We start from the raw sequence: 12468 nt of genomic DNA, 5'->3' as shown, positions 1-12468 counted from the left end.
TCAAGAGTGGGTTTGGCATCACGGCAAGGCATCTTTGTTTCCAGGTGGTATGTTAAAGAATGCGACACGCATGTCTCCCAGAATTCTTGTATAATGTAACCATTCAAATGACGACTTCAAAACTCCCGAAGTGTTTCCAATTTTCTGTGCCGTATGCATCAGACATTCAGCCAGCAGTCTATGGGCATGACATCTGATGCTGAGACTAGGAATGACATGTTGGATAGTAAATTATGTCAGAATCAGAATCAGTAGAACTGCCACTTTAACTTATCAGCCAGGTATCAAAAAGATAATTGTTTTTTCCACCCAACAGGCACTTTGACGCCACAAAGAACTTCTGAGACTGTGGCTACATTGACACTCCACGCCTTATTTTGCTTAGATATCATTTTTTGTTGGACGTTCACATTTATAGTCAGTAACAGATTCCAGTGTGAACTGGTCCTGTACTTACCCACATGCACAAAAACAAAAACAGCAAAGATATCACACAGCATACTGTCATACAGAAGTAAATGCGGAGGCCACTGAAGTCAGTGTTTATGCATTCATTTATAAGATGATGTGCAGTAGGAACCAGCTAATTTGTGAGCAGGCATTAGGGAGGACAAGGATGAGGAGAAAGAGAGCAAAGTTTTTCTTCATATAGTCTTCCTTCAGGTTTTGATTGTGTAGAGCTGTAACTGCAATACTTCTAAAACAGCTCACTGTCTCTTCACTGAATAGCTTTGCATCTTTCTTCCACATTCTGGTATGTAAAGTTTTTGCAGTGACTTCTGAAAACAGAGAATTTTTATTTAATGTTATATTAACCATAAAACTCTCGTGATGTATGATATAACCATTCAGACTGAGGTTGCACTGCAAAACAGCAGATCTCTATATGACTCATGACCGAAAGTGGCCTAAACCAGTATGAAAAAGATCTGATTTCATGTGGTTTGTCCTGTTCACATTGCTATAAAAACAAAACCAGTTCCGAGTCTATTAGCAAAACAAAAACAGGATTTCTCCCACTTTTGCCTGTCTGAATGTTAACTTACTGACCCACAAAAGGCCATCTTACACCTGAAACTTTAAATTACAAACAAATGCCACACACAAGCAAAACAAATGTATAGGGCACATTTGAATCTCATCACTATGGTAACACAGCTGCAAAACCATAAACGCTTCTCTAAAGACATTAAGCAAAAGCAGAGTGGAAAATCTCAGGTAAGCCAAATCAGTTTGCCTGTGAATACAACACGCTCTCACCCTGAAAAGATAATGTGTTTGGGGCACCCATAAAGCTAACCTCCTTCTGTATGTCCTATAAAAATAACCTAATCTAAAGAGGCAAAATGGGGGTGTGAGACTTCCTTCTGCATTGCACTCACTCTGAATTTATTTTAATCGCAAAACAGTGTTGGTGCACAGCACTTTCGTCGGCAAGCTCTCCCACTGACATATTCTAGTATAACCATCAATCAGGCCAAATAGGTTTGGACACAGCTATAGCTACTACACCCAGCACTAAACTTCGGGTGTCCCTCCAAAATGAATATTGACTATTTTGTTTAGTATTAATGATATGTGGGAAAGAAAGACACTGAAAGTTCCCATGGTAACTGTGTTTCTATGGTCACTAGAGATCTCTGAGGATTCCTCTACATCGACAAGGCCATAGACAGATAACTATGATAATGTTCCTTAAAAAAATATCTGTCTAGAGATGAGACAGATTGCACAGATATGTAGCAATGTAAAGACTATAGATTCCTGACAGTGACATCATTTGATGAGAATGTGATAATCTGTGTGATGTTTCAAAAATCTTGTCCCTATCTGTTTAAAAAATAATTGCTTGGAATCACTGGCATATATTAAAATGGTTTTACATGTACTTACATATTTTTGTAACATGTATGCAACAATATATACTTTGAACTCTGAAATGCATTTAATTAGTCATTAGTATAGCAAGCCTGAAGCTTTTAGGCAAGAGATATAACACACCTCACCTCTGGAGAGTACTTCCAGAGAACCAAGAAAAAATGATCTATTTTCTTCAGGTATAACACACTTTCAAGGAACCACAGAGAAACCGGACCAACAAGTCATCAGTGTTTCAAAAGATCTTGGTTTAAAAGCATGGCACCACAAAATGTGAATTATCTCAGAATCCATAACACCTCCGTTATGAAATATTTTCTTAAAAAAACAACAACAACCACTTCAAACTCATAAACCAGTTCAACAGACTTCTAATCTCACACAGACAAGTAGTTGTCTGACAAGCAGGCTCCAGACAAGTAGGCTCCTGAGCAGTTGAAGACTAAATGAAGTCACTTTTAAAAACACTTTACATGGTTTCACCAGAAACAGGTTGCAGGTTGAGTACAATCCTTCAAAACAATCTTTATTTAACACTTTAAAAACATATTCAGTTAAAATAAAAAAATAATAAAATATCATCAACCATATGACCTTATTAACAAAAGCATTTTAACAATAAAATTACATATAATGCAATTTTTTTGCCATACATGGTAAGGTAATTGCAGTTAACCACTTTATTGTTATTTACAGTTTTACATGCTGCAGTGACATTATTGTTACACTTGTATAGACTGCAGGTCAGTGAATCCTCATTTTAAACTATGCAGACTGACCTTGGTCCTCACCTTTCAGGTCAGAATATCTCATTACATAACATAAATTTACTTTGTTGCACTTGGCTTTTGATTACAGCCATGATGAGCAGAGGCTCAAGATAATGCTTATATACAAGATAAAAATAGACAGAAAATTGGTAGAGCCACATGCTGCATCATTTGGAATAACACTGTTCACCTTCACTGCATCACGTCTGACAGCCCGGGGTCAGCTGAGATCCAAACTTAGTTATGTTTCATGCATTCAAGAGTTTGCTCAATGGACACAACCTGAATGAAGCAAAACAACTAACAAGGAAATATATTGTGTTTATCACTTTTCAAACTAAAGTTGTCCATCAATCTCATCAAATCCCACAAAAGACAACCCATTCTGTCTATTTATTCCAGCCTTATGAATTCGAAAATAAAAATAAACTCCCTCTTAGTTTTCCCTTCTTTCTAGTGTGCGATCTGTGATGTTTTGAAACAAGTGAAATGTTATCAATGAACGTGGAGTTGAACTCACCCATGATGGTAATTCAGTTGCCTCCAGCTCCTGTTTAACAGTGTCCTCTTGCTCAAAAAACGAAAGTGCTCTATTTAACCTGGTGTTCTTACAACTAGTGTTTCTCTTCCAAAAGAAAAATATCGTGAGTGCGATTAAAAGCCAACTAAAACTGAACTCAAAATAACCCAAGACATATATGGGGAAGATAATGACGAAGGTCTTGGCGAACTGCAGCCACGTGCGCGTCAGTTCGCTGGTGCAGGACGCGGAGTCCTGGCTCAGCTCCTCGGAGGACGACGAAGGAGTCGCCCCGTTTGTCGGTTCAGTTTGTCCGCTATCTTTTTGTCCCGAGGCACCTGCTGTTTGAGAAAGATTTCGGCTCCCAGCCGTCATTATGTCCTCTGTCATGTTCAGCGCGGACGAAATGTTACGCAGGGCTGTCAGACGTGAACATTGCGTTTAAATGCAAAAGCTTGGAGAGTAAACAACAAGATCCTACAGATCATCCCGTGCACGCGTGGTTCAAGTTCAACGCTGGGCTAAATCAATTTGAGGATGTTCTCACGTTAGTTCGCCTATACACCAGTCCATATTTAGACGCGGATACTGGTTCGCTTTGCTTTAATCTAGCTGTGCATAACTGAAGATCCAACTCAGCCGTCGCCAGCGCCTCTGTGCGCGTGCTGTCCGGGCGGTTTGCTCTGGAGAAGCGTGTGCTGTTGTGCTGGTTTATGACAGACAGCTGAGCTCTTCATACACACACACACGCAGCGAGTCTCGGGAGGTCAGTGAGCGTCGCAGACAGCGCAAACTCGCCACCCTGAGCCAAGCAACTGCAGATACACAAACAATGAGGCGTCGACAGCCAAGAGACTCCCAAGTGTGTTAACTGTTAATGAACAATAACAAGAAGCTGTTCGTTCCGTCATTTATTTTATATTTTCTGATGGACTGTTTGTGTCAAAAACTGTAGTCTACTGATTGTGTCGCCTTCCCTGTCGTGGATTCATCCCAGTTACATGCTTTATTTTACGTTACTGCATTTAGTAAATTACTCTCCACGACAAGGAAGGACGGGACAACCTAGGTGAAAAAAGTGCACTTCCATAAAGTAAAGTGTTCTATTTTCACACACAAATGTTTTACTTATAATAGCTACTAAAAATATCCTTTAATACTTCTTAAGATAATCTTAAAATAGGTGTACTCAACTTTGCTATTTTGGGACATATGAATATGAACTAAGTGTGCTTTTAACATGCTGTATTTAAAAAATGTATTACCACTTGTAGTACACTTGAACCCACTAGTGTTTTAAAGAGGGGTTTAAGTGTAGCCAACTAAAACTGGTAATCTAATACATTTTTAATACTGAAAAAAAGTATGTTAAAAGCACATTTTAGTTTATATTCATGATGTCCAATAATAGCACATTTGAATACACTTGGATCAGGGGTGTCAAACTCAGTTGGAGGGCCACAGCCCTGCACAGTTTAGATTAAACTAAACAACTAATCAAGTCATTTAGGCTTGTTTGAAATCTACAAGGTGTGTTGGAGGGTTTGAACTAAACACAGGGCTGTGGCCCTCCAGAGACTGAGTTTGACACTTGTACAAGACCTATTCGGACGTAACTAGTTTTCTAAATTATGTTTGAGTTTCAATTATTTTCATGTCTGTGATTTTCATGTACCAATTCAGACGGGATTAACATCTCTGATTTAAGTACATCTGGGCTTTTTTTTGTCATTTGGATTGATTATCATTAGTTTAACAACAGGTTTACTACAAATGCCATGGTTAAGCTATGGCTGGTATAGCAAAAGCATGGTTAATTTGTGGTTACTTTAGTTGAACTATTTAATTTATTTAACTATTAATGTATTTGTTGTAAAACCATAATTTTCGGAAAGGGATAAACATTATCTGAGTGCAGGAATGAAGGTGAGTAATCTTACCTGACGCTAATATTAGCCAGTCTTACATGATCTGTCTCTTGATTTGTTTTTTGTTTTTTCTCATTTCTTTGCCTGGAGGCAAATAAAAAAGTGTGCTGTAGTAAAATCATCTATGTACTTAAGTTCTAAGCGGCCATTCATTATAATTTTTTTCCTTCTTGTTTTCTCGTTATAACGACCTAATATTATCGTTATCTCGACATAACGAAAGTCGTTTTCTCGTTATAATGACTTAATTTTCTCGTTATCTCGACATAACGAAAGTTTGTTTTCTTGTTATAACGACTTGGCATGTTTACTGTTGCTAGGTAATAACGTCTACAATACTGTACATATATAAAGGCTGATCAATCACTGTTGATTTTTCCAGAGACAGTACACCAAATGTTTTTTTGTTGTTGTAATTAACATGTTTAAATGGCAACACCGCAAACATTTCAGAAGGATGCAGAACTATTCTAAGATCTTTTAGAGCTTCTTGGATTAAACTAACTTTTAATTTTCCCTTTATTTGAAATAAAATTATATATAATTTGTAATTTTTAGTAGTCATTATAAGCTGTGACAGATATATCATGTGCGTTACAAGCTTCTGTTTGAAAAGAGCGTTCATGTGCAACATTATAGAACAAAACTAAATTAAATTAGCCTATGCACTTTACATATACATCACATTTCTTTTCAGTATGTTTAACAATAAAGATTAATAATAAGGAAAAGAAGCACATCACAAACAGCCTATCGTTAAATCCCGTCCTACTGTAGATAAACAGAACATCTCTACCTAATCATGTGCCTAAAAGAAGCACAAATATAGGTGCAAACAGAATAGAGTGACGTCAACCTTTATTTTGATAAGCAGTTATTTTATGACACGAAACGTGTTGGTGAAACTCAGGCATCTAGCAAGAACTTAATAATTGCTTCAATATCAAGTTTACTGTCATACTATAATTATAAATGGATATTTTTATTTTAAAAACTATTACATTTAGACTGTGTTTTCTCTCGTTCTCATACTTGATTGTTGGTAGAGGGGTGTTCTTCACTATATTAGAAACTGCAAACTGTACTGTACCATCACTGTCACGTGCGGTGATAGAGGAACGAGAAGAGATCCAAGTGCAGGTATGATTCTTTATTAAGGGTAATCCAAACGGGTAAACAAGCCAGGCAGGGTCAAAACCAGAAGATCCAAAACAAAACATAAACCAGACACGAACACAAGGCAAGGCAAGGCAAGGCAAGAATGACGGACATGAAATAACTTATACATTAAACAAGGACTCCGTAACAAAGACAGAAACAAACCAGGATTTTTAGACGGGTGCAAATGATGTAAGTGGGAACAGCTGAATACAATGAACAGTGACGAGAAGGGGAAGTGAGACCTCTAGTGGACACCCAGGGATACACAGACCAGACACTGTGACATTACCCCCCCTCAAAAACAAACCAAAAAGACCAGGAGGCCGGCGGACAGGTGGAGGCTCAGGGGGAGGGCCGGAGGGCCGGAAAGAAAACTAGGGGAACAGACACCAGAAGTGGAAACACAAAACAGGAAGACCAGGAGGGATGAGGACCGGAGGAGGTTCAGGGGGAGGGATGGAGGGCCAGACTAACAGAGGGGAACAGACAGAAACATAACAGAACCCAAGTACACAAAACAGAAGTCCATAAGGAACATCATGTGGCACCCACCAGGGTGGAGCAGAAGATCACCACAACACGCCCCCGTGGTTGAGGCCGGAGTCCCCCAGGATGGAGAATAGACCACCCAGGGACTTGACTTGGCTCTGGAGGGTCATCGGTGACTGGCCCTGCCTCTGGAGGGTCATCGGTTCCTGGCCCTGGCTCTGGAGGGTCCATGGGAACCTGACTAGACTCTGGACTGTCTATGGAGACCTGAGGCGCCTCGGCTTCAGGCACTGCCTCTGGAACGGTCTCGGGCACCGCCTCGGTCAAGGCATCGGGAGCGGCCTCGGGCACTGCATCGGGAACGGCCTCGGGCACCGCCTCGGCATCGGGCACCACCTCAGCCTCCGGAACAGCATCGGGCACCGCCTCGGCATCGGGCACTACCTCGCCCTCCGGAACAGCATCATTCACCACCTCGGCCTCTGGAACAGCATCGGGCACTGCCTCGGCATCAGGCACCACATCGACACGCCCCCGTGGTTGAGGCCGGAGTCCCCCAGGACGGAGCAGCAGACCACCCAGTGACTTGACTCGACTCCGAAGAGTCCACCAGTACCTGACTCGACTCCGGAGAGTCCACGGGAATCTGACTCGACTCCGGAGAGTTCACGGGAACATGACTCGACTCCGGAGAGTCCACCGGAACCTGACTTGACTCCGGAGAGTCCACCAAAACCTGACTCGACTCCGGAGAGTCCACGGGAATCTGACTCGACTCTGGAGAGTTCACAGGAACATGACTCGACTCTGGAGAGTTCACGGTAACCTAACTAGACTCTGGACTGTCTGTGGAGACCTGAGGCGCCTCGGCTTCGGGCACTGCCTTTGGAACGGTCTCGGGCACCGTCTCGGTCACGGCATCGGTCACGGCCTCGGGCACTGCAACGGCATCGGGCACCACCTCGGCCTCCGGAACAGCATCGGGCACCGCCTCGGCCTCTTGAACAGCATCGGGCACCACCTCAGCATCGGGCACTACCTCGGCCTCCGGAACAGCATCGGGCACCACCTCGGCATCCGGAACAGCATCGGGCACCGCCTCGGCCTCCGGAACAGCATCAGTCACCGCCTCGGCCTCTGGAACAGCATTGGGCACTGCCTCGGCATCGGGCACCACCTCGGCCAGAGTCCCCCAGGACGGAGCAGCAGACCACCCAGTGACTTGACTCGACTCCGAAGAGTCCACCAGTACCTGACTCGACTCCGGAGAGTTCACGGGAACATGACTCGACTCCGGAGAGTCCACCGGAACCTGACTCGACTCCGGAGAGTCCACCGGAACCTGACTCCGGAACAGCAACAGTCACCGCCTCGGCCTCTGAACAGCACGTTTTCCAAGCTTTGAGGAACGGTAAACGCCTGTCTCCTCGTCCTCCGCCCTTTATGATGAATCGGTGGCACCTTGACTGGCGACTCAGGCGTTGAGTCGGCCATCTTGTGCTGTGGCGCTGGGTTGGCGGCCATCTTGTGCTGTGGCTCTAAGCTGGTGACCATCTTGGGCTGTGGCTCTAAGCTGGTGACCATCTTGGGCTGTGGCGCTAGGCTGGCGGCCATCTTGGGCTGTGGTGCTAGGCTGGCGGCCATCTTGGGTTGTGGCGCTGGACTGGCGGCCATCTTGTACTGTGGCGCTGGACTGGCGGCCATCTTGTACTGTGGCGCTAGACCGTGTCCAATTTGGGCATTGACGCTGGGTTAGCGGCCCTCTTGTGCTGTGGCGCTGGGCTGACAGTTATCTTGTGCTGTGGTGCTGGATTGGCGGCCATCTTGGGTTGTGGTGCTGGCTCAGCATCTTTGATGTGAACAGTCTTGGGAACTTCTAGGATCTGTGACAGCATGGAGAAATACTCTAAGAATGAGTCAGCAGCCATCTTGAGTGTCGGCGCTGAGCTGGTGGCCATCTGGTACTGTGGTGTGAGGCTGGCTTCCATCTTGCCTCGTGGTGCGGGGTTGGTGGCCATGGACCGCAGCGGCGCTGGGTTGCCGGCCATCTTGTGCAGTGGCGTGGGGCTGGCGGCCATCTTGTGTTGTGGTACTGGGCTGGCGACCACTTGGTGCTGTGGCGCTGGGCTGGCGGCCATCTTGGGTTGTGGCGCTGTGCTGGCGTCCATCCTGCCTCTTGGCGCGGATCTAGCGGCCATCATGGGCAGTGGCGCCACTATGGCGGGCGTGCGCTTCTTCTCACCTCTCCGTCCGCCACGGTGAGACGGTGGCTCTGACCCATTCCACAGGAGCCCCAGGTCAAAGGGAGGCCATGGTTGAGAGCGATGCTGAGTCTCCTCTCGACCACTCCCTCATCGGCGACCTCCCCTGGTCCCCCGGAAAACCACCAGGCGAGTTCCCTCAAAACCGCCTCTCTCCCGGTCTGTGGCTGGGGATAAGACATGGGCAGACATACCGCTGGTTCTCATGTCGACGGAGTCCTTCTGTCACGTGCGGTGATACAGGAACGAGAAGAGATCCAAGTGCAGGTATGATTCTTTATTAAGGCAGGGCTCTCAAGTCTCACGCATTGGGCGTGAGACTCACGCATTTCAACCCGTTCACACGCTCACACGCCACACCTTGTATTTCTCACGCAGAGACATTACGAGGACAACGCCCACCAAGTTGCGGCGCTATTTTTTTAAACAGTGAAACAGGTAACGTAGAGGAATCAAGTGAGTTCCCCGAAGGCCCTGACACGCACCTGCTAATCGAATAAAAAAAATATAGCTACCGATCAGCCAATCAGAAAATAGCATTGCTGTATCCGGGTAAGATTTTTACAGGCTCGTGTGCAACACAGATCCAGACGCTCGCTGAAGTAGGTAACGTTACGGTTACAGACTTGTCAAGACAATGACACAGATTTTCACTATATGTTTTTTTTTATCAATATATTAATTTAACATTTTTTAAAAACAGTCTAAGATATGTTTTGGTCTGATGGTTATTATGACCCCGACACGCACGCAATTTTGGCCATTATACGTGGTCGGCCGTAGCTTTTGTGCCTATTATTAGCCCACTATTATTTTTTTATTGCCAAAGTTACACGTTGAAGAGGATGCGGGGCTACTCTGACAGTTTTATATAAGAGACTTCTATAATAGGCCTATCCATAATACTTGTATGGCAGTATCCATAATAGTTAAAAAAAAAAAAAAAAATTTATTTCCTTTTATTTTTACTGCACCTCATCCTGGTCCCCATTTTCAAAACGTTTTGCCTAGGCTATTTCATTATATTTTATCCAATGTATAATATTGATTATTGCATTCGTCTATTTCAAAGATGTCAGGGAAGAGGCAAAGGAGCAATCTTTCATGCTTTGTTCTAAAAGATCTGGGCCCGTATTCATAAAGAATCTTAATGCAAAAAGTAGTTCCTAGTGACAAAATTCTAAGAAAATTCTTAGAAATGTGGGCGTTTACTTTTAAAATTAAAGAAAAAAATCCTAGTAAAGAAAAAAGTAATTCAGAAAGCATCTTATCCCTTAAAAGAGGTCTTAAGGTAAAATTTGTTATGAGCACAGACGAGGACTTTTAAGAGGCTTAAGAGTTTCTTTAGCAGAGGAGAAAATGGCAGAAAGACGAAGAGACAGAAGAAATGTGTTGCAGACAATGGATGACAATGAGTTAATAAGACGGTATAGATTATATAATAATTTAATATAATATAATTTAATATATAAATTAAAGTAATCACTACATTACAATATTTGGCAACTGGGAACATGCAACAATGCAATAGTGATGATTTGGGTCTGTCACAACCTTCTGTAAGCAGAGTGATCACACAAACAATTACAGCACTTTCAGAACATCTTATTGTGTCACAGTTCATTTAGTTTCCACTGGACATTCCCACCTTGCAAGCTCAAAAAACTGCATTTATGAATATAGCAGGCTTATAGGTGCGCACAAGCAGGGAATGAAACGTTAATAGTTTGTGCTATACGCTCCCATGTCTGCTTCTTGTGCCTTGCTGTGACACTCGGCCCACATTTTCCTTTAAGAATGGCCTTGTGTTCATCCACTAACTCGGCTAACAGTAAACACTGTTCCTCTGTCCAGTTTGGCTTTCTCGCTCTTCTTGGCTTTGATTCCATGTTTGATACATTAAAACCAACACTCAAACCGCCACTTAAATAGGACAGCAATCACTGTAATTGGAAAGAGTGGAACAATTTTTATCATTCTAAGCCAATCAAATACCTTATAGGAAATTAAAAGCATGGTTAATAAAAAAATAGAATTCATATACACACATATAATGTGTGTGTGTGTGTGTGTGTGTGTGTGTGTGTGTGAGAGAGAGAGAGAGAGAGAGAACGGTCAAATAGGAAAAATTACGCATGTAAATTTAAAGTGAGGATTAGAATAGACCCTATACTTAAAATCACTCTTTTTTTTCCTTCTTGGACAACCAGCCAATCAGAGTCTCCAAAAGATTGTGTCATACATAGCAACCGGTTCAACCCCGCCTCCTCACTAAGATAAACGTTTTTGTCTTTTCCTTACTCAGAGTTGCTCTCAGATCGGTCCCGAATCGCTTTTAAGCTAAGACTCCTACGTAAAAGTTTTTAAGCTAAATTAAGAGTTTTCTGAGAGGATTCTTAGAATCTTTATGAATGCGGGCCCAGCTCCCTAAAAAGGTGGCTAGGTCAGAGGAGGAGGCTGTGGAGAATACAGTAGGGGAGGGAGTTAGGGTGCCAGTAGAGGATGGGTGCATGGAAGAGACTGTGGAGGACCATAGAGGAAACAGTGGAGAACCCACTGGAAACAGGGAAAAAGAGAGGGTTATGTAGAGCAGCCACCTGTAGGTGTTCCTTTAAGAAAGAGTGGTCAACCCGATCACCATTCATCACAATGGGAACCACCAGCTCTTTTTACTGGTGCTTAGTCTGCAGACAAGATAACTCCTGTGTCCATCAAGGTGTGAGGGACATAAGCAGGGAGGCTTTCTAAAATAGCTGCATTAGTGTTAGTGCTTGCTCATTCAAATACCTATGCTGAGAGGGTTTTCTCCATGGTGGGATTAAACAAGACCTAAACCAGGAACAGTTTAGCACTTGATGGAACTGTGAAAAATGGCTGGCCTGGAACCACAGTGATTCAAATGGGAGCCACCAACCCCTGGCCTCAAAACCAGCTACCAACACCTACTATAAACAGCACTGACCATTTTTTCTCTCTCTCTCTCTCACACACACACACAAATAAATGCTGAATTAAATAAATATTATTTTATTTGTAAGAATATGTGTCATTTATGAGATCAGACACCCGTCCCCATCAAACCCCTGCCGCCATCGCGACCGCGGGCAAAATCTCACTCTGAACTCAGTTCAAAACTTGAGAGCCCTGTTAAGGGTAATCCAAACGGGTAAACAAGCCAGGCAGGGTCAAAACCAGAAGATCTAAAACAAAACATAAACCAGACACAAACACAAGGCAAGGCAAGGCAAGGCAAGAATGACGGACATGAAATAACTTATACATTAAACAAGGACTCCGTAACAAAGACAGAAACAAACCAGGTAGACAGGTGCAAACGATGTAAGTGGGAAAAGCTGAATACAACGAACAGTGACGAGAAGGGGAAGTGAGACCTCTAGTGGACACCCAGGGATACACAGACCAGACACTGTGACAATCTCTCTCACCATGGATCTGTCATC

At 43.4% G+C, this 12468-nt stretch overlaps 1 protein-coding gene across 4 annotated transcripts in view; it reads right to left on the bottom strand.

Annotated features, from left to right (window-relative positions):
* Window positions 1-4036, bottom strand: part of esyt2b (extended synaptotagmin-like protein 2b) — a 30660-nt gene extending 26624 nt beyond the window's left edge. For 2 of the 4 annotated variants that reach the window (XM_052562395.1, XM_052562396.1), the window contains exon 1: window positions 3169-4036. In XM_052562395.1, coding sequence (XP_052418355.1) covers window positions 3169-3558 — 390 coding nt within the window. In that variant the 5' untranslated portion in view covers window positions 3559-4036. The remainder of the gene's footprint in view (window positions 1-3168) is intronic. The other 2 variants (XM_052562397.1, XM_052562398.1) reach the window with 2 other exon arrangements.
* Between the last annotated feature and the right edge of the window lie 8432 nt (window positions 4037-12468).

The sequence above is a fragment of the Carassius gibelio genome, chromosome B7 (assembly GCF_023724105.1).
Source record: "Carassius gibelio isolate Cgi1373 ecotype wild population from Czech Republic chromosome B7, carGib1.2-hapl.c, whole genome shotgun sequence".
Taxonomy (NCBI): Eukaryota; Metazoa; Chordata; class Actinopteri; order Cypriniformes; family Cyprinidae; genus Carassius; species Carassius gibelio.
This window is presented reverse-complemented; position numbering and strand designations above follow the sequence as displayed.